Source organism: Ostrinia nubilalis, chromosome 20 (genome assembly GCF_963855985.1).
Source record: "Ostrinia nubilalis chromosome 20, ilOstNubi1.1, whole genome shotgun sequence".
NCBI lineage: Eukaryota > Metazoa > Arthropoda > Insecta > Lepidoptera > Crambidae > Ostrinia > Ostrinia nubilalis.
In genome coordinates, this window is record NC_087107.1 from 10,176,223 (window position 1) to 10,197,580 (window position 21,358).

Consider the following 21,358-nt stretch of genomic DNA (forward strand, 5'->3'; position numbering starts at 1 on the left):
AGAACTTTCATAGGTCTAAAATAATTTTAAAAACTGCGCAGTTTTCTGGACATTCATAATAATACAAAAAAAACATGTACTTAATAGGCCACTATTTTTGTAATCGCTCCACTAAAGTGGTAAGTCGCTAAATGTTTTTGACTTTCTTAAAGTGAATTAATATGGGCAATCTTCTAAGTTTACATTACGTAGAACAGATTTAGAGACAATAACTGAACAGAACATGTTTTTATTCTCAGCAAGGAAGCTTTTGCTCTTTATCACACCAGGTGGAAACTGTGATCAGGCTCAAGGTAGAAGGAAACTTCAACTACAGAGAAACTATGGCTTCCTACCTCCAATGCCGAAACATATTGTTATTATAAATAAATAAGCTCTATTGAACATAAACCAAATATCCCTCCTTCTTCTCTTCCTAAGTCCCCTTTATCTTCCTAAGTCTGTCGCCATAACAATAATGTTGACAGCATTACTGTGTTCCAGCAGTAATTGTCAGGTAGGTACACAGCATTGCTTAATGTAAATCCAATCAACATATTTTTATTGCATAGAAGAACACCATGAAGTATTATTACTTAAGAAAGTTTAAAGAAATTGTACAAGTAGGTAATGTTTGTGACTTGGTACACATAGTTTGTTTCGGGGAACAAAGCCGCAATGGCCGTTACTTGTAGAAGTTTGAAATAAAACTTTTAACATTGAACATGCCACGATTATTCTGGTAAACAAATTTCCGGGAATAACGATTCAATATCCATAGTGCTTTTGGTAAATCAGCCAGTTTCAAAGATAAAATTCTGAAAAAAAATCACAAGGTGTATAGGGACCCCCAGATTACGAAAATCGCTTAATCGGAAAACTGCTGCTATGGCTATTGCGGCTTTATTCCAGGCACCCATCGATTTCTATTTGAACGAAAGACAGGCTTTATTTACAATTTTTATTGCTCTACTAAAGAAAGAAATCAAGAAAGAAAGAAAAACATTTATTTGGTTCCAACTTAAAAAATATAACACACAGAATCAGATAACAAAAAACAAGTATAAGTTAGAACCAAAATTGGCCACCGCTCAGCATGTGTCATGCTCTGGAGTGGTAAATAAAACCAGAACACGACGCTGTTATTCTGCGGTGACCATTACCAGACTAAAGGAGCCACACAGGTAAAATATCGATGCTGTTTTCGGTGCATAACTCTAACGGTATAATGCGACCCGCTTTTTCAGTTCTAAAGTCAAAAAGAAAGCAAACTAATTCAGTGGCATCTGCATAAACCTTTTTAAAATACAACACTTGATCAGGTATAGCGGTAAACATACCCACCCACAAAGTTTTAGCAATTCTAAATTGGAAAACTCTTTCTAATATGCTAAGTTGTCTGTGGACCTAATGTATGTATGTATTCCAACAAAATTTACCATTTCTCGATGGGTTGGGTTCACTGGGTGATTTGCTCCAGCAGGAAATAGGGTTTTGACTTGCTCGTTATCTGTTTCGTTGGATGTCGGAGTATTTATTTGAATATGTGGTGTGGATACGTCGGCATGTTATTTTATTTTATCAGAACGTAAGGGTGAAGTTTCATGATTTATTTAGTTTGTGAGGATGTTGATACTTTCACAAATCTTCTCTTTCGGGAGCAGGTATGTAAGTACAACATGTACGTATTTAGATACACCTACTCTGTGAGTTAATCTCCATTTAATAATAATAATAAATGATTCCAAGAAACATACTAATCACCGACCCCAAACTGAGCTAAAATTTTACAATGGTGATTATTCAAATTTCTCATCAGACTTCTGTGATATTTCTTTCTTTTATTTAAATGAACAAAACGTTTGTAACACACCATAACGAAGCTAAGAATCCCTTGCGTTAAATGGGCACCATTACTTGGAATTAGGGTGGCCAGATCCTCATTAAATCTATGGTGAAGAGAGAAATGAGACCATAAGGAAAATTACAAATCCACCGCATTTTTACGGTGCACAAAAGCCATGATTGAAACCCTCAAATTGCTTGTTATTTGTCAAGGTTCTTATTTATTCAGGACATCGATTTTGTGGTTATTTTGGTACGAACAATGGTTAAAAAAAAGATATGCTAAAATAATATGTATTATGGTCAACACATCAGAATACATGTATTGTTGCAAAATAAAAGCTAATTACAAATTACGCACGCAATAAATTTAATAAATTGAAATGAAATATCTTTCATTCAATTTTAAACCAAGATTTGGCACTTATGATCAAGAAAAAGTCAAAGAAGTTTAACAAAATTATGAATTTATTCTCATAATGTTTTTTCAACTTTATTGCTTTAACCACCAGAAATAAGGAATAATCAAACAAAAATCGGTCTACTACTACTACGTTCCCGTTAGATAATGATGCTTATATTCATAGTCATCATCATTTCAGTCACAGGACGTTTACTGCTGAACATTAGCCTCTCCCAATGATTTCCATATTGACCAGTTGATCCTAACATCAAAACTCTTCAATATCAGCTGAAAAGAAACAAACGCTATTTGAATTTGGAATGCCACTCACCCCAGAGCTGTACCTTCGAGCCAGCGAATGCATGCTCCCGCGCAACCGCCCTCCTGGGGGCAAGACGTCACTCCAACTGACGCGCCACGTCATCATCGCTATCTCTGCCTCTAGTTTGTAGTGCCTGTTGAAAGAAGGACTATTTAGTCGACTGGTGGGAAAGCGGACTGGAACGGGACTATTCCCACCTCTCGTTCCCACCACTGCAACTCCTGTGTAGCCAGGATCTACAGCTTGACCGCCATAAAAACCCAACCAACGAAGGTCAATTTTGTCCCGGGGGAAAGTTAAACTGTCATTGGACTCGCAACGAAATTAATCAGAAGAATGGAGGGAAGTCGAACCTTAATTTCGAACTCCTATGAGTTCGAAATTAAGGTTCGACTTCCCTCCATTGCAAAGCGGATGACAGGAGACAGACAAGGGTTTAAAACCTTTAAGAAAAGATTATGCACCACGGACAATAAATATCAATTAAGGGGGCCTATCTTATGAGCAAAAGCGGGCTGGAAGACGTAACGTGGCCTCCTACTAGGTGGACCGACGATCTGGTAAAGGTCGCGGGAAGAGCCTGGATGCGGGCAGCGCAGGACCGTTCGTTGTGGAAAACCTTGGGGAGGCCTTAGTCCAGCAGTGGACGTCATTTGGCTGAAACGAACGGGAAAGCCATTGTCCATACATCGACCTATCATCATCATTAATATCAGACAAAAGACCCAAGGATTTCCACAAGGACTGATCCCGCGCTGGACTCATCTAGGTGCTTCCCGCGATTTTCAGCAGATCGTCGGTCCACATAGTGGGAGGTGTATCCACACTGCAACGTATAGAATGTTGTGGTAGGTCTTTCTAAGGTCACAGCGAGTTGTTCTGTGCTGTTTACTTCCAGCGGCTTCTTGCAACCATAACCATTATCAGGGGGCGTAGTGTGAGTTTACGTAAACGCATTCGATAATGAGTGCGTTAAAAAATTAAAGAAGATTTTATTTCTTGAAAGTTTCCGCTAGAGGCGCTGTACATTCTGTCATACATTTTAATGTCACTTTTTTACGCTGTCGATATCGAATTCGTTTGACGTAAACTCACACTACGCCCCCTGGTCGTCAGTAACCCACTGCATCTTCGAGCCATGGTTAGGTACTCAAAATTCTTTCTTTGCCCAATGTTATTGATTCTGAGATCCACTCGTAGCTTGGTCATTACTTTAATAATTTATGGCTAACCATTATATTTTTCTTTGACAGTGACTTACAATGGACCTATTTTCCAAAGCTAGCTAGTTTAGACGGCTATCTGCCAAGGGTGGTGAGTCAGCAAGCTTATATTAATAACTTTCGGCTTGAAAGAGATCTTTATTTTTGTGTAACAACAAAAGAAATTGAAAAGAGCAAAGTTCAGAAAAAAATGGGTATGAAGTAGTAAATAAGTACCAACCACTTCAATAGAACAGAAACAGAATAAATTTTAGGTTTACTTTTTAAATTTTGCGTTGAATTTTGCTCTGTGATTCATGTGTCATCATGTGTGTCCACGCGCACTGTGAGACCTCGTAGTAATGTTTGGGAATACGGGCGTAAGTCCTTTCTTAATTTTTTTGAGTAAATTCAATTTTAATTGCATCAAAGATAATCCAGACTCAAAAACGAGGTTATTAATTTTAAATTCTTCTTAAATTTAGTTCTGAAAGTTTTCCATAAAAGCAAATTATCTCTACAAACGTGTCAAATCATTTATTGCTCTTTCTATCAATAAATAAGCAATACGCATCTCATATAGCTGTTTAATTTTTCTGTGTGCCCCATTTGAAAATCGAACTTGGTATCTTCAGATTTAGAGAGTACAACTTAAAGGGTTTTCCCTCGTACATTTCCAGATAAGTACGCAAGTAAATTTTATTACTCGACCTACAAAAGCAATATCACTCAATACATCTCTGTGATATAATATTCTTAGAATCACGTACAAATACGGATGACTGTACAACAAGATAAAATTATGTAGTATCTTATCTATTTGAAATAGGAGTTCTTTTACAACAAACATTACAGTCTGATGTGCGGTCGATTGTACAAGTTTCCCGCACAAAAAACACGAACGAAAAACATACATATATAAAAGGGACAGGAAACTAATTTCGCTTGTCCGTAAGGCTTTTGATAAGAAATAGAAATAATATTTGCTTTGTGTGATTTTGTTTGACGCAAAAATGTGCAAAAATGTTATTTGGGTACGAGGTACAGTTGACCGGAAAAACATAGTGATTTTATTATGTTATCTCGATGTGAAGAAGGCTCACTGTTGGCTGAAGCTGCTTAGAATGATTTCCCAATCTGATGTCCAGTTTTTTATTGGATAGGTACTTTGCCTACTCACAAACAATATGTAGGTTAATGAAAATTAGAAGAAGAAGAAGAATGTCTTTGTTTGCTTCAAACATTCAGGCATTTTGTACTATTGTTTATTTTCAACACTATTTTCAAAATATTCGCAAATGGCCCGATATTTCGTTTTTCGACTGTCGTATTTAAGTACTCGTACAATAATAAAAATAATGTAGAGTCTGTCATCAAATCCCTTTTCTCTGATTATGATAGTATATTCTAAGATGACTGTACTCTTTTGGTTTAAGAAACGTTGTAGTAGGTAAGCAAGAGTATTAATTAACCGTTGGAAGTAGTTAGTAGTGTTCCTTTATATGACATAATTATTTTACTGTATTGTAACAGTAACTACCTGAGATTATGTATCGCGCAGAAATTTATTTTCTGAGTTTGTTGCTGGTTAATTAGAAACAAAGATGGAAATAATTAAATGTAACATGTACTATTGTTTTGCCCAAAGTTCATTTAAGCATCTGGCATACAATATGGTGTAAATATAGCGTCAGTATGATGTGACATTTCTACTAGAATTAACAGGTATGTGTGTTGTGCTTCAATGGATTCGTTTAGCCGTCACTGCGTCGGTTAATTGAGCCATAATTATGAGAGCCAAGCAACACGATGCGTTGCGCCTACGCACCGCAATCTTCGTGTGCCCGCCACAGATATTTCTATGTAACACAACGCAGCGACATCGCACTGCCGCCGCAACGCATCGTGTGATTTGGCTCTCAGGCTATAAACAAGGACATTCAATACATACAAATAAATAACAATCTTACCTGTATATAAATACTGATAATATTGCCAAAACGACGACCACGGAGCTGAGGACGATACTCAATATGGCGTACACGGGAAGCGCTGCAACAAAATAATAGTGTTAGAAAAAGAAACAGTAATAATAAAAATCTTCGCCTTCTTTAGTTGTGGGATATTGGTTCACTTATCCATCTTGGATATTAATTCCACCAATGTAATGATTGGTTGACCCATTGGCGGTGTCAAAGGATTGATTCTACTGCTCAAATGCAATTTTTTCCCAAATCGAATCTTCCAAAAGAAAATTAACCTTTTCAAACAGTAAGGCCCTTTTCACACGTCCCGGTTGCCGGCTAACCGGCGCCGGGTATCCGGTGGTGAAGTGTATGGGCAATGGGCATGGTACGTAGCTTTCACATGTTCCGGCGTAATTAATCCGGCATGCCCATTGCCCATACACTTCACCACCGGGTATCCGGCGCCGGTTAGCCGGCAACCGGGACGTGTGAAAGGGGCCTTAGGGGACGAAAATATTTTTAAAGGAATTTGCATTGCATTTCAGCAGTAGACTTTTGCCAATATGCAAATATGAGCCATAAGAAAGAACTTTATTCAAATGTGCATTTGCTTTACATTGGAGCAACTTGTATGACAAACTACATTATTTTCAATGTAAAGTAGCTCTTTAAATAATAAATTGACTTATTTACATAAAACGCAAATGGAGACCCCTTTGGTTAAAACAAAGTTAGTCAAAGTTGAAAACTTCTGCGTTTTAATTTGTGATGTGTTTTCTTTATTACATAGAAAACAATTGCTTGGATATTCTTAATGTAATTAAATTTATTGTGCAATTGACAGCATAAAAGACAAGCCAAAATCGTACTAATTTCAGATACATATTATTCAAGGCGCCATAAAGTTTGCGTTGATGACAACTCTATACACTGAAATTAAGATTCTCGAATAAAAAATATAAACAAAACTATTGATAACTTGGAGCTACTGTCTGCTATAAATCAATTCCAAGCTATTTACAAAGTATAAAAATATTTTTGTGTATTTTCAAAACAAACCGAAAGTTGAAACGTCGTTGAACTAATTAACTTCGGTCTCATCTATTATGACGTTTCAATGCCTTTCGTCAAAAGCCGGCTATTTTTGTCGGTGTATGTCGGCGTATTCCATTTGACTGACGTTAGCCGAAAATAATTGGACATGTGCTCCAGAAAGATGGAGTTAGCAGATGGATCGTCAATCGTCAAATGTGAATCATAATGCTTTTGAAATAAGTCCGACACAAACGGAGAGTAGATGGAGGTCTATTTACCTTTATTACAAAAATCCCATCCATTTATCTATACTATCTATACTAATATTATAAATGCGAAAGTAACTCTGTCTGTCTTGCTTTCCCGCCTAAACCACTGAACCGATTTTGATAAAATTTGGTATAGAGATAGTTTAAGTCCCGAGAAAGGACACAGGATAGTTTTTATCTCGGTTTTTGAAACAGGGACGCGCGCGATAAAGTTTTTCTGTGACAGACAAAATTCGACGCGTGCGAAGCCGCGGGCGGAAAGCTAGTCTTAAAGTATGTTCCAGATGGTGTATAAGAAAAAGACCCACATTATTATTTTTGTTGTCAATTTAAGTTTTAAAAAGAAAAAAAGCTTTTCTCATTTTACTCCAGCTACACACACTAAATGTAAAATTCTTGTTTAGATTTTATAATATGAGTAAGTGTGCGGTTTGGTCTTTGATTTTGTAAATACTCAAAACATAAAATATCTCAATTAAAAACATCCGCAATTTCGTTTCTCTCGAAAGAATCACTTCTCGTCCAAAATCAAATTACTCCTTTTTGATGTCGCGTTGATAAAAAAAGTTAATTTCACGGGTTGTACCCGCGGTGTTACGAGGTAAATAACTCGAAATGTTACAAATAACTTTCCCTGGGTTATTTTGAAGAATTAATTAAAGCTATAAAAGTATACATTCGACTTTTTATAGACACAATATCCCTTTATGATAAGAGAAATAAATAATATCAAACAATCTAAGTGTGCAATAACGAAAGTTCTAAGAAAGCCATGAGTCAAAAAGAAACTGTTTATTGTAACAAAATAAATAGCAAAGTGAATTCCTAGAATTACTTTACTTTTTCATCCTCAACATTGAGGATAAGTTTTCAAATAAAATTGTAATAAAATTAGTTTTAGTTCATCATCATCATCATCATCATTTCAGCCATAGGACGTCCACTGCTGAACATAGGCCTCCCCCAATGCTTTCCATTCTTAGTTCCAGTTTTAGTTCAATTAATGTTTATTTGGCACGGTTCCATTGAGATCCGAAGTTCCATTATCTCAAGATGTCTCTCGTTCCATGGAAATTAACGTAAACTGTTAAATGCGATTAATTAAAATTCCAGGAATATGTAGAGCTACTTTAAATAATCAAAGTAAATATTTACATTCACTCCTACCACCGTTAGTCGTCTTGATTCCAGGTTATTTACTGTTTGGGTAGTTCTACTCACGGTGGAATTATTTAGGACCATAAAATGAATCTCCAGTTTTTGTTAGTAATCAGTATAAACAGTGACTAAAGACCGAGAATATACTACAACATATCCAATTTTTAACGGGCCAGACAAAATTATGATAAATATTGATTTTATAGCGGTTTTTCTATTTTCGATGGACAGGGAAGTGAGAACATATACAGGATAGTGAAAATTTAACTGAAAGATGCATTTGAGTTTATAGTCTTTATTCTAAAAATAATAAAAAATACTTTTATGTGCATCATAAAGGTCCACTATCAATTGAACATGGAACTCATTTAGGTTGCTTCTTTTTCCGTCACCTGATCTCTTTGACTTTTCCCTACTATTCGTATCTCCTTCTATTATCTTCCTCTTTTTTCCTCGACGCTTTTCTTCGACTGGAAACAATTCGTTAGTATCTATTTTCGGCATCTCCAGCAATCCATCAGGATCATCAATGTTCATTCAGTCCCAGTACACTCGTAAGGTCAACCAAGTCTGATGAATCAAAATACTGGTGTTGCAGGCATTATTGGTCTCAGTTTTAGATTCAGTTTAAGCGTCATCAACATTTGCTTTCATGGAAGAATATTTTACGATGCCTATTTGCAAGTGCTCGCACACGTTACTGCAAAAACAGCTAAAAGTTTGTATAGAGTCAAGCAAGTCAAAATGGAGTATCCAGTTTCAATGGAGTGTATGCATTTGCCTGCACTTAGTGTATTTGTAAAATGCCTTTATATGGCAGTAAGTTTTGCTGGTTAGTCCATATTAACTTTTACATTTTCTTCGTAAACCCAGGGAAATGATACACAGGGAAGTGAGATTTTTGATGTATTTTGCCAAAATCATGAATTATATAAACTTCATATCAAATTTAATATTATCAGTCAATGGACGCAAGCGAGTTTGACAATATTGTTTCATAATTGCCCTAAAATAATAGAAAATACTGTTATAAATACGTAACAGATGAGTGAGAAGTTGTCTGGCCCAGACACGATAGACGATGATAACAGCGTAGCTGCGTCTAACTGACTGACGATTTGGGCGAAATAAACATTTCACTAGGCGAACTTAACTGCATACTTAAATACATAAGAACGACAACGTGGCTTACCCTTTATTTTGTTACAGATTTTAACGTGTTTATAGGTGGCAGGGAAGTGATACTTAATTCGTGTCGCCTTTGTTCAGCAATCAAAAAATTATGTAAATAGGGAATTCAAACATAATCCATATAGGTTAAATGAAAGATACACTAATGGTTACTTTCAATACAATGTTATTTTTGACTAATTATATTTTTATATATTTTTTATTGTGATTTACATCATGAATTCTGGAATGTCACCCCACAGGGAAATGAGAATTTTTTCCATTTGAAGTCATTTTTGTCTGGGATGTTTTTATTAAAACGTGTTGAAATTCAGTGCCCAAGTACTATGTGAGTTAAACTTTATTAATACCCTAAAACGAGAACTATTAATTGGTAATTTAAGGAGCTACAAGTTGAGCCCCGTAAAATTCCCTGATTTGTAGAACTACCCGTTTAGTAAACACAATAAAGCGGTTTATCTTTGCCTTAATTGAATGATTAAAGTACTTGCTATCTATTACAAGTTCTTCATAACTTGAGAAAATCGAATAGCCCATGGTGGGAATCGAACCAGCGACCTTTCGCTTGGTGACTGCTTTGACCATCTGAGCTACGACATTGAGTAAACACGGTCGAAATTTTCAAGTGTAACAAACGCGGTTGCGTTTTTGCGCTGGGTCACACTAGCTAGCTATTTTGTTATTTAATGGTTAAAGGTATTAAAATCAGAATACCCTTTCCGATAAATCAAGGCATTCCATAATGTAACCTTATAACAACGGAAAAGTTAGAAGATAACAAATACCTCCAGCCCACCAGACCAGAAACGTTCCAGCTCAAATATCCAATAGAGCATAAAATGGAAGGATGTTAGACAAACTTATGAAGGTGTTCGAAGTTATAAGGCCTTTATGTTTGGCTTGCAGACGAGTCAAAATGATTATATTATGTCTACTACTTATCTGAAAATATTTCACTAAGAACTTATTACAAGAACTTAAAAGCTCTTCATTCAGACATTACACAGATTTTCCAAAGAAAAATAGAAATTCGTGGGTGGTCTGTAGGAGGTACGAGTATTATTAAAATTTTTATTACAGCGTAGGGGCATGACAATTCAACCTGAAAATAATAAGGTTTGTTTTAGCTTGGTGGACTGAAAACCTTTCTTAGATTTTGACTCTTTGTGCTGCCCAAACCACAACTGGTGAAGGTCTCGAGAAGTACCTGGTCGTTATGGAAAACTTTGGGGGAAGCCTTTGTCCAGCAGTAAACGTCATTTGGCTGTAACAACATGCTGCCCAATCATCACATCATAGCTGATCAAGGAAGGATATAAATTAATTCATATTTAATTCCACAAAAGACAGACCATGTCTCAAAATTTTCTTACATAAACATCGAAAATTTCCGTTCTTTACAAAACTGTAAAAAATCATATACGAAGCTTGTTTACTGAATATAAGGTTATTTACATTACAGTAGACGAAATCCGGCACTCAGTATATTACGCAACAAATATTTATTCCCAATCGGTAATATTGAAACGCAATCGATCAAAAGTTATTTACTTTGTATTCATTTCGTCGGGTGTAAATATTGCATCAGAGTTTTCAGTTCAAAGGGACGGGTTTTATTGAAATAATACCTGGAAAATTTGTTTGCGAATGTGGTATTTATATTCACTAGTAAAAAGGGTTCGTTCGAAAATATTCGGAGATTACCCATAGTCGTAAAAGTAATTTATTTGCAGCAAATAGGTTTTTAAAAAGCGCTTTTACACGTGTCAGTATTACTTAATAAACCCTACCTCTGCTTCGGGAGTTACGGGTAGAAAAGGGTTTCGTGAAATTTTATTTACTGTTAGATAAAATGGATGGCTCTATTCGGTGATTTTTTTTCAGGTCCAGGGATATACTTTAGGAGCAATGAGGGCTATCGTTTTAGCGCTCACCAGTTAGCGCCACTGTAGAGTAAGGTCCTGTCACTTGCTAGTAAGTAGGGAAGACAGTGGCACCAACTGGTGAGCGCGAAAGTGGTAGGAGGACTATCGCATTTGCACTCATCAAGATGGCGCCACTGTAGAGTAAGGTCCTGTCAATCGCCAGGGGTGCCAACTGTTAAGTATAAAAACGATAGCCCTCATTGAATACTAGTTTCCTAAACGATTTTGAACTCGATTTTATTTAAAAAATCGATGTCATCGTGACACCAAAATTGATGTCATACGCATGGACCTATAAAAAAAGGCGGACGGAACTCGCGCTACAACAAAACTGTGACGCAAAATTTTGGCGTTTGTCTATTGTGTGAGTGAATTTAGGGATGCCATGTTAGCCAAAACATTTTACCCATTTATTTTAAGAAAAACATAGATCGGCAGATGTTACTTGGAAATGTAGACAGAATTATTCCGTGCCATTTTAAAAGGATGAAAGGTGAATGCGTTGAGGTAGGCGCGAAATTTTCAATGTTCAAATTTTCTTACATTGTTTGCAAGTCAGTGTGTCAGGGTATGTACAGTCGCGGAATGAAAAGGTTCGTCACCTTAGTGTCGGTTTTCGCTTGCACTAGGTACTGTAAGAGTCAAACCTGCCAACATACCAGTGCAAGAAACAGTGCTGCTAACATTTAAATAAATGTGACGTGCTAACGAAGAAGGTTTTGCTTATTTTTCTGTCCCATCAGTGCAATGTTACAAAATGTATTTTTTTTTATTTAATAGAAATAATAATGGCAGGTTGAACCAACAAGAAGGTTTTAGTTTATCAATCATAAAAATTTTCTTGACAAGATAAATGTCAAACAACTTTAATCTGAATAATTTTGAACTTTACTGACTAACAGTTAAAGATTATTTTGTCTATCTCGAGATTATTCTGTAACATAGTTTCAAAAGGTAATATGTGCTCGCGATTCGTTGAAGGAATCAATTTGAAAACTGACGAACCTTTTCATTCCGCGACTGTACAAATGTTGATCAAAAATGATTCACGCAGTTACAAATTACGAATCTTGTGTACATTATAATCATAATCTTATGCATCATCAATATATTATTATTATCTCTGATAGATTTTTTTAACATACAACCTGACACTGACTTGCAATCAAACTGTAAGAAAATTTGAATTTCGCAGTTCCACATTTTTGGGAAGGATCAAATTTGCCTATGAAAATATATCCCATTAAAACACAATTATTATGATAAATTATTTTATTTCCATAGTATGCGTAATAAATAACTAAAAAGTCCTAAAATTATTATTAATTTCCCATATTTCGGGTAATTTTCCCACGTAAATAACTGAGAACACTGGTCTTTGACGTATTATTTTTTCGAGTGAATGACGTTTGATTTCAATAAATTTCAATATTTTAATGTCGGGAAATAAGTGATTGGATTATTATTTTTCCTGTGAAATGTGATTCCTTAATTTTTGTTTGTTCGAACAGAACGGTTTTTACACAATTTCATCACATAAGACATGTCGTATTCGTGTTGTTTTTTCGCTGCTTAAATGTGTCAACTGTGTGAAGTTTGCACTCGAAGTGGTGTATCAGGGTGTCAATGTGTGCGTGCCGGCCTGTACGTACAGGCAAGCTGGTGTATCCTAATGTCACAGTATTTTGTTGATGAGAATCCGTCCGACTTTTTTTATAGGTCCATGGTCATACGTATTTTTCAAATGCCTCAAAAACAATTTAAGGGTTAAGGCTGAGTTGCACCACCTAATTTTGACCATAACTATAACGATAAAATCGGTGTTTTTTCTATGGAGTTTGACAGATTTCTGACGTTTGTCAAAGTTAAAGTAAGATGGTGCAAACCAGACTTAGTCGTGCTATGTTAGTAATACCATGTACTTAACTTTTTGAATAGTTACAACATTATTTAATTAGAGGATTTAATAAAGTAATAAACGCAACTTTTGGTTAAACAACATTACTTTAAAGCGGCTAAAGTGGACTTACAAAGTTATCACACAGACACGCCTACCCTACAGCGTTTGAAAACAAATTAGTACAACTTACATCAACCTACGTTTACGGTCACTTTGTCGGTTAAAATAGATTTAATTTTCACCCCTCACACCCACAGAGGTCAGAGGTTATGTTGTTTGTAAGGTACTTGTCTCACTAAGATGCTGAAAAAGTTGTCAATTTTTTTACAACAATCAATTTTAATATTCTTGTGTTAAGAGTGAATTACGTACATTGAACATTAGTTCAAACTGTCATTAGAATGGAAATGTCATTTTAAATTAGTGTTCAACGTGTGTTTAACTTTGAAGAAGAAGAAGCGTGTTTAACTTTTTGTAATAATGTCCTGTTTTTAGCATATGGCAGATATTTATCCTTGTTCCCTTGTCTCTTGACGACTTCTCTACGTTCAACAAGACAAGCGGTTGAAAGTATTCGTATACCTACCGTAAAATATCTGACAAATGCGAAATAAGGCAAGATATTTCTCAGTTACTTCTGCCTAAGGTGTCTTAGTGTGACAGCCTCGGCATTGCAACGTACGTGACTTACCCAGAGAGGTCAAGATTACTGGGACTTAGTTGTCTTTTCTTTACATTACCAACTAAGCCTGGTCCGTAATGGAGGTGTTAATGATTGGTGTTGTATACAGGGTTTCCATATCGTTTTAAAACTTTTACAGGAACATCATCATCATTTCAGCACCAGAACGTCCACTGCTGAACATAGGGTTCCCCCAATGATTTTTACATCGCCTGTTTGGTAGCGGTAGGTTTTATGTATTGTACAGACGACATTGAAAAGATTCTTTCTTGCGCTGTTTTTTCTCAGCACCATTTATTGTCCCGAAGCAGTGGTGCGGTTAAAATGATACTGGGATGTGTAAAAGCGCTTTTTAAAAACCTATTTTATTTGTATAAAATAAATAAATTTTATGAGATTTTACAACATTATAATATTGAGATGATTTTGTTTTTGATGCAAATACCATTATTTTATTACAATTACATAAAAATAAAATGCCCCTGTATGTTTAGCTTGTTGTGCTGTCGTATGCATTTATTTTAAGAATAAAATTAAATTTTGACCTAAAAAAATTAAGAACAGAGAATTTGCTGAATAAGCCAAAAAATCTAAGTTAACTTTGAACTTCGCGATCTTCCAAGTGCGGTATCCAAGCAACCTTAATAATACACCCTGTAAGTATTAAGTGGAAATGGTAGCCGATACATTACCGCAGAGTTATACCAGGAAATGGTAGCTTAAAACTACATACGCTGTAACTTCGTTTACTTGTTTCCTTGAAATTAAGCAATATTTAGTTAGATAAGCCTTGCCTAGTTCCATTTCTTATTTCACAACTGAAAAGAAATGAAACAAGGCTAGCACTGACTAATTTTGAGTAAAGTCCCTTTTTCTTGTGGTCTTAGACATTTTTCATCTCATTATTTTATAAAATGACAGTCGAAACTTGTTAGGGATATATTAAGTCCGCTACAGAGCAATAAACACAGTGGTTGGTAGTAACATAATAAATATATTGGTATCAAAGCACACGTAGAATATTTACAATAGAGAGTTCGGCACAGCCATTACACAGCTAAAGACAACATCACATTTGAATATAAATGACAGTTCTATCATAGCGGTTCCAGCTAGCCAGCTCTACGTTATACAGCATGAAGGTGCTCATCAACACACCCCCTCAACTCATGCTTTATACAAGGCACTAGAGTACGCGCAACCCTAACCCTTTACTCAGCAAGTGATGCCTTATACGAGGCAAAGGTTTGGTGAAAATATCTGCCAGCATATTTTCAGTTGCCAAATGTTCTAAAGTTATCGACTTATTGTCACGCAGCACATCCCTTATAAAGAAATGCCTAATGTCGATGTGCTTACTTTTCGCGTGATAAACACCGTGATCTTCAGCTAGACAGATAGCAGCCAAGTTATCAGCATGCATGATTACCTTAGACCAATGGTGAAGACCAAGTTCCTTCAGTAAGCCATTCAAATACACTGCTTCTTTCATAGCTTCCGCTAAACTTACAAATTCAGCCTCACAAGTCGACGTCGCAACGATGCGTTGCTTTTGTGATGCCCATGAGATACCTGCTCCGCCTAAAATGAAAACATAGCCGGTAAAAGATCGTCTATCTGTTTCACAGTTACCCCAATCTGCATCCGCATAACCTTGAATGCACTTACCCATCGGTTTAAATGTTAAACCCTGAGTAATCGTACCTTTTAGGTACCTAAGGATCCGCTTTGCAGCTCTCCAATGAGTTTCCTGAGGATTCTCTGAAAATTGTGCGAGTTTTGCCGTCGCGTTCGCGATATCTGGTCTAGTCGCTACGCTCAAGAACATAAGTGCCCCTATGAGTTCTCGGAACGGAAAAGACTTTCCTCCTTCATCCTTCTCTTTGCCACTCATAGCTATCTTTCCCATCTCCATTGGAGTTCGTACAGGACTACAGTCCTCCATGTTAAATCTCTTCAAAATGGTCTTTACATATCTCTCCTGTGACATGTGATATTCATTACCATTTTTCTTTATGTCGATCCCTAGACAAAAGGTTGCTTGGCCAAAGTCCTTTAGTTCAAACCTCTTTGCCAGTTCCTGCTTGAATTTATTTATGGTTTCTCTCTTGCGTGAAGCAATTAATATATCATCAACATAGATAACGACAAATAGGTCTGCTCCATTATTGTCACATTTATGATACATACAAGGTTCACTCACTGTTGGTCTCAAACCCATTTCTCTAAGTTTCATGTCCAGCTTCATATTCCACTGTCTTCCAGCTTGCTTGAGACCATATAACGACTTCTTCAAAAGACAGGTGTCACCCCCTGCTTTCATATTCTCAAGCATTTTCACAGCTCTTTTGCATACGGCGTAGTCAACCTCCTTTTTATTCCATTTTCTTGTAAAAATTTCGAAAAATCACTATTCACAAATTCCTTGCCATTATCGGACTCAGAATACAGAACAAACCAGAAGGAGTGTTCGATAACATTTCTACGCGGCAACTTGTGTCCAAAATACTTCCCCTCCCGCGCCCCTCTACCCCCTTTAGTGTTACTAGCGCCGTGTGACACCCCCATTTTTGGGGTAAAATTATGTAATTTTTTAAAGAGATGTTAAACAAGTAAAAAATAAGTAAGTGAAATAAGTACACACGGCCACAGTGTTAACTATCCATTTCCGTTTTTGCTCTCGCTCTTATCAAATGGTGATTCTTTGCGATAGAACGAGACGACATGACTGGCCATAGGCATAGATAGTACCTACCTACCTATGAATTTAATTTTTACTCCGAAGTAACTAAGTGTAGATGATTATTTATTTCTATTAAATAGTGTAATATACTACATGTAGGTATAATATGTTATTTAAAAGTCAATTACAAAAGTCGAATATAAATTTTAGAATGCCAAGTAAAACAAAAAAGAAACTTAAGGTTTTTTATTATGTAAACATATCGACAACAAAACATTTGTTTACGGCGCAGTAGTGCTTTTAGTTTAACTTTTCTTGGAGTCAAAAACAGAATCCAAATCAAAAACATCACCAATACTTGAATTTGATTGCGAGGCAACTCTGGCTGTGTATCCTGAAAGAAAATCAGAGTAAGTATGTAAGCAATAATTAATTACTTAAAATTATTATTAAATATACAAATATTGCTGCTGCTGATCTGTTGATACCAATGCCTTACTTTTGAATAAATGGGAAAGTATGAAATTCACGATAGTAATTTATTATCTCCTCATTATTAGGGAGTAATATTATAAATTAATTCAATATATTAAAATCAAATCAAAATCAAAAATATTTATTCAGTTTAGACCACAAGTGGCACTTATAATTTAATTAATCAGGTTGTCATGTCATGGATGAAATTACACTAAAAACTAATTAAAACAAAAAGGATGGGGAAAATATTCCATTATTCTGTGGTAACGCTAACAAAATTAACGCGTGAATTTTTTATAGACAATTGTAATTCAATATAAAAAAGTAGGGTAAAATATTCCGTTGACCTGTGGCAACACTTACAAAATACAACCGTGATTTTTTTTGAAAATTATTATTTAATTAAAATGAATTGGAAATGTGCTACTTACGGATAAAACATGATCCCATGCACTTTCTTCGTAATTCCAGTAGCATTCTTACATGTTGGAACGGCAGAAGACGGCATAATTTAATTATAAAGTGTCAATCTGACGGATATGTAAACAATGCGCGCGCCGGCCATTGACTAATTGCTCTAAAGTCAAATTAGTGCGATTTGGAGTACTTTATATGAATACACATTTACGCCCGTTGACGGTTTCTGGTTTGTTCCGTATTCTGAGTTATCGGAATGGAAATATTTTATTTGTTTACCTGTCAAATTTTCGATCTGACATTTAAATATTTTAAACTTTGACAAGACGTCACTTTTATTTTTCAACATAAAAACTTCACACCAACGAGTACAATCATCAATAAATGTAACAAAATATTTGTTTCCCGCATTTGATTGAACTCTCATTGGGCCTACCACATCAGAATAAATTATTTTTAACTTTTCGTCACATGGCTGACTGGACTTCACAAAAGGCAACGCAACCATCTTTCCCTTAGCACACACATCACAATCGCGCAATTCAGTATCAGACTTGGTGGCGTCTATACCCGATTTCTTCAGTACTTTCATAAGATCCCTAGCATTCAAATGTCCCATACGCTCATGCCATCTACACAAATCCACATCCTTATCTGATACTACAGATGCCGAAGCATCCTGCTCTCTCAGGTAATACAAATTACCTCTACGATCAGCAGTCAACTTAACTTCACCATCCTTAGTTGCATATGCTACATCACGTTTAAAAGTGACTATACAACCTCGATCAGTAAGTTTAGAAATCGAAATTAAGTTACTACGTAGATCAGGAACAAACAACGTATCTTCAAATTGGATTTTTCGCGTAATATCATCGTTACATGCTAATATCTTGACAGTACCCTTACCTTGCACGGTTGTCAAAGAATCAGTGGCTAATTTCAATTGTTGGTTACTTGGCAATATTTTATCAAACCTGCTTGCGTTGTTACACATGTGCGAGCTGCAACCGCTATCAAACAACCATTCCTGATGAAGACGCTTGGAATTAATAGCTAAACAGTTATCTGAAACATGATACACAGTTAAAGCTTCATGTTCTACAGTCGAACACGACTCAACGCAACTAGATTCTGAAGGTTTCTGTTCTGAAGCCTGAGAAGACTTCTTTTTCTTGCAATCGGATGCCTTATGTCCAAAGTTGACATTTGAAACATTTATACTTAAATTTTGTTTCAGGTCCAGTCCCATTCTTCTTCTGATGTTTATTTATATACATAGCTCCTTCTATCCTCTCAACTTGGGTATTGCCTCTCGAACTGTATTCTTCGATAATTTTCACCCTAAGTTGTTCAGGCTTTGGCAGCTCGTCTCTACTTTCAATGGCGCATCTGAAGTTCTCATAGCTTGCTGGTAAACTATACAGCAACATAATCGCTAAAAGATCATCATGGATCACGATGTCCATTTCTTCTAACTTATCGACAGCTTCAAAAAATAAATCAAGATGTTCGCATACGTTCTGATCCTCACTCATCTTGTGTAGCATGAGCCTTTTCATCAGGGTCGCTTTTTTCGCAGGTCCACGTGATACGAACAGACTCTCTAATTTCAGCCAAACCTCTCGTGCAGTCTTCAATCTTTTCACATGATGAACAACACTCGGATCCAATGACAAAATCAACTCCGATCTTGCCTTTCTGTCAGCAAAATCCCATGCTGTTGATAATGTCTCATCCGTGGGTTTTGACTTTTCTCCACTTACATATTCCCAAAAATCATTTCTGATCAATAGGGCTTCTACTTGCACTTTCCAACTATCATAGTTGTCTTTTCTCAATAACTCAATACGTACATTCGACATTCTGTTCACGTCACTTTCTCAGAATACGGAACAAACCAGAAACCGTCAACGGGCGTAAATGTGTATTCATATAAAGTACTCCAAATCGCACTACTTTGACTTTAGAGCAATCAGTCAATGGCCGGCGCGCGCATTGTTTACATATCCGTCAGATTGACACTTTATAATTAAATTATGCCGTCTTGTGCCGTTCCAACATGTAAGAATGCTACTGGAATTACGAAGAAAGTGCATGGGATCATGTTTTATCCGTAAGTAGCACATTTCCAATTCATTTTAATTAAATAATAATTTTCAAAAAAAATCACGGTTGTATTTTGTAAGTGTTGCCACAGGTCAACGGAATATTTTACCCTACTTTTTTATATTGAATTACATTTGTCTACTTATAAAAAATTCACGCGTTAATTTTGTTAGCGTTACCACAGAATAATGGAATATTTTCCCCATCCTTTTTGTTTTAATTAGTTTTTAGTGTAATTTCATCCATGACATGACAACCTGATTAATTAAATTATAAGTGCCACTTGTGGTCTAAACTGAATAAATATTTTTGATTTTGATTTGATTTCAATATATTGAATTAATTTATAATATTACTCCCTAATAATGAGGAGATAATAAATTACTATCGTGAATTTCATACTTTCCCATTTATTCAAAAGTAAGGCATTGGTATCAACAGATCAGCAGCAGCAATATTTGTATATTTAATAATAATTTTAAGTAATTAATTATTGCTTACATACTTACTCTGATTTTTTTTCAGGATACACAGCCAGAGTTGCCTCGCAATCAAATTTAAGTATTGGTGATGTTTTTGATTTGGATTCTGTTTTTGACTCCAAGAAAAGTTAAACTAAAAGCACTACTGCGCCGTAAACAAATGTTTTGTTGTCGATATGTTTACATAATAAAGAACCTTAAGTTTCTTTTTTGTTTTACTTGGCATTCTAAAATTTATATTCGACTTTTGTAATTGACTTTTAAATAACATATTATACCTACATAAAATATAGTACATATATTACACTATTTAATAGAAATAAATAATCATCTTACACTTAGTTACTTCGGAGTAAAAATTAAATTCATAGGTAGGTAGGTACTATCTATGCCTATGGCCAGTCATGTCGTCTCGTTCTATCGCAAAGAATCACCATTTGATAAGAGCGAGAGCAAAAACGGAAATGGATAGTTAACACTGGCCGTGTGTACTTATTTCACTTACTTATTTTTTACTTGTTTAACATCTCTTTAAAAAATTACATAATTTTACCCCAAAAATGGGGGTGTCACACGGCGCTAGTAACACTAAAGGGGGTAGAGGGGCGCGGGAGGGGAAGTATTTTGGACACAAGTTGCCGCGTAGAAATGTTATCGAACACTCCTTCTGGTTTGTTCTGTATTCTGAGGTCACTTTATACGAAATTATTTTCACGACAAACTATTTTAAAATGTTACTTTGCTCTGGGGCTCTGGGCCCATAACCCTTGTTAGGGATATATTAAGTCCGCTACAGAGCAATAAACACAGTGGTTGGTAGTAACATAATAAATATATTGGTATCAAAGCACACGTAGAATATTTACAATAGAGAGTTCGGCACAGCCATTACACAGCTAAAGACAACATCACATTTGAATATAAATGACAGTTCTATCATAGCGGTTCCAGCTAGCCAGCTCTACGTTATACAGCATGAAGGTGCTCATCAACAAAACTAAATTCATAATTAAAAAGATTCAAGTAGCGATTGGCTTAAATATTAAAACTAACTTTAAAAAACAAGCCCAGTAGGCCTAGGATGCGCGCCGCGATAAGCGTTTATAGCGCCATTTTATCGTTTTAACGCGATAAGCCCTTACATTTGTCGTCAAAAATCAGCGATAAGATTTTATCTCGGTGCGCATCCTAGCCCGGCTGTAAGACTTTGTGACGTCAGAATGTAAACAAAACCAAACTGCTAAATATTTCAAAAGTGATTTGCTTTAATAACAGTGAATAATACTCAAAGCTTCTGTTCTAAAGTATGCCA

The 21,358-nt window shown here is 35.8% G+C and overlaps 1 protein-coding gene and 1 long non-coding RNA gene across 6 annotated transcripts in view; one reads left to right on the forward strand and one right to left on the reverse strand.

Moving 5' to 3' along the window:
- LOC135081620 (atrial natriuretic peptide receptor 1-like) overlaps positions 1 to 21,358 on the reverse strand; it is a 407,345-nt gene that overhangs the window by 23,567 nt on the left and 362,420 nt on the right. For all 5 annotated transcript variants that reach the window (XM_063976371.1, XM_063976372.1, XM_063976369.1 and 2 more), the window contains 2 exons: positions 5,722 to 5,803; positions 2,559 to 2,682 (listed from right to left, as the gene is read on the reverse strand). In XM_063976371.1, coding sequence (XP_063832441.1) covers positions 2,559 to 2,682; positions 5,722 to 5,803 — 206 coding nt within the window. The remainder of the gene's footprint in view (positions 1 to 2,558; positions 2,683 to 5,721; positions 5,804 to 21,358) is intronic.
- Positions 19,332 to 20,252, forward strand: LOC135081630 (uncharacterized). Its single transcript, XR_010259225.1, has 2 exons — positions 19,332 to 19,571; positions 20,090 to 20,252. It is a non-coding gene; the product is annotated as an uncharacterized LOC135081630 (long non-coding RNA).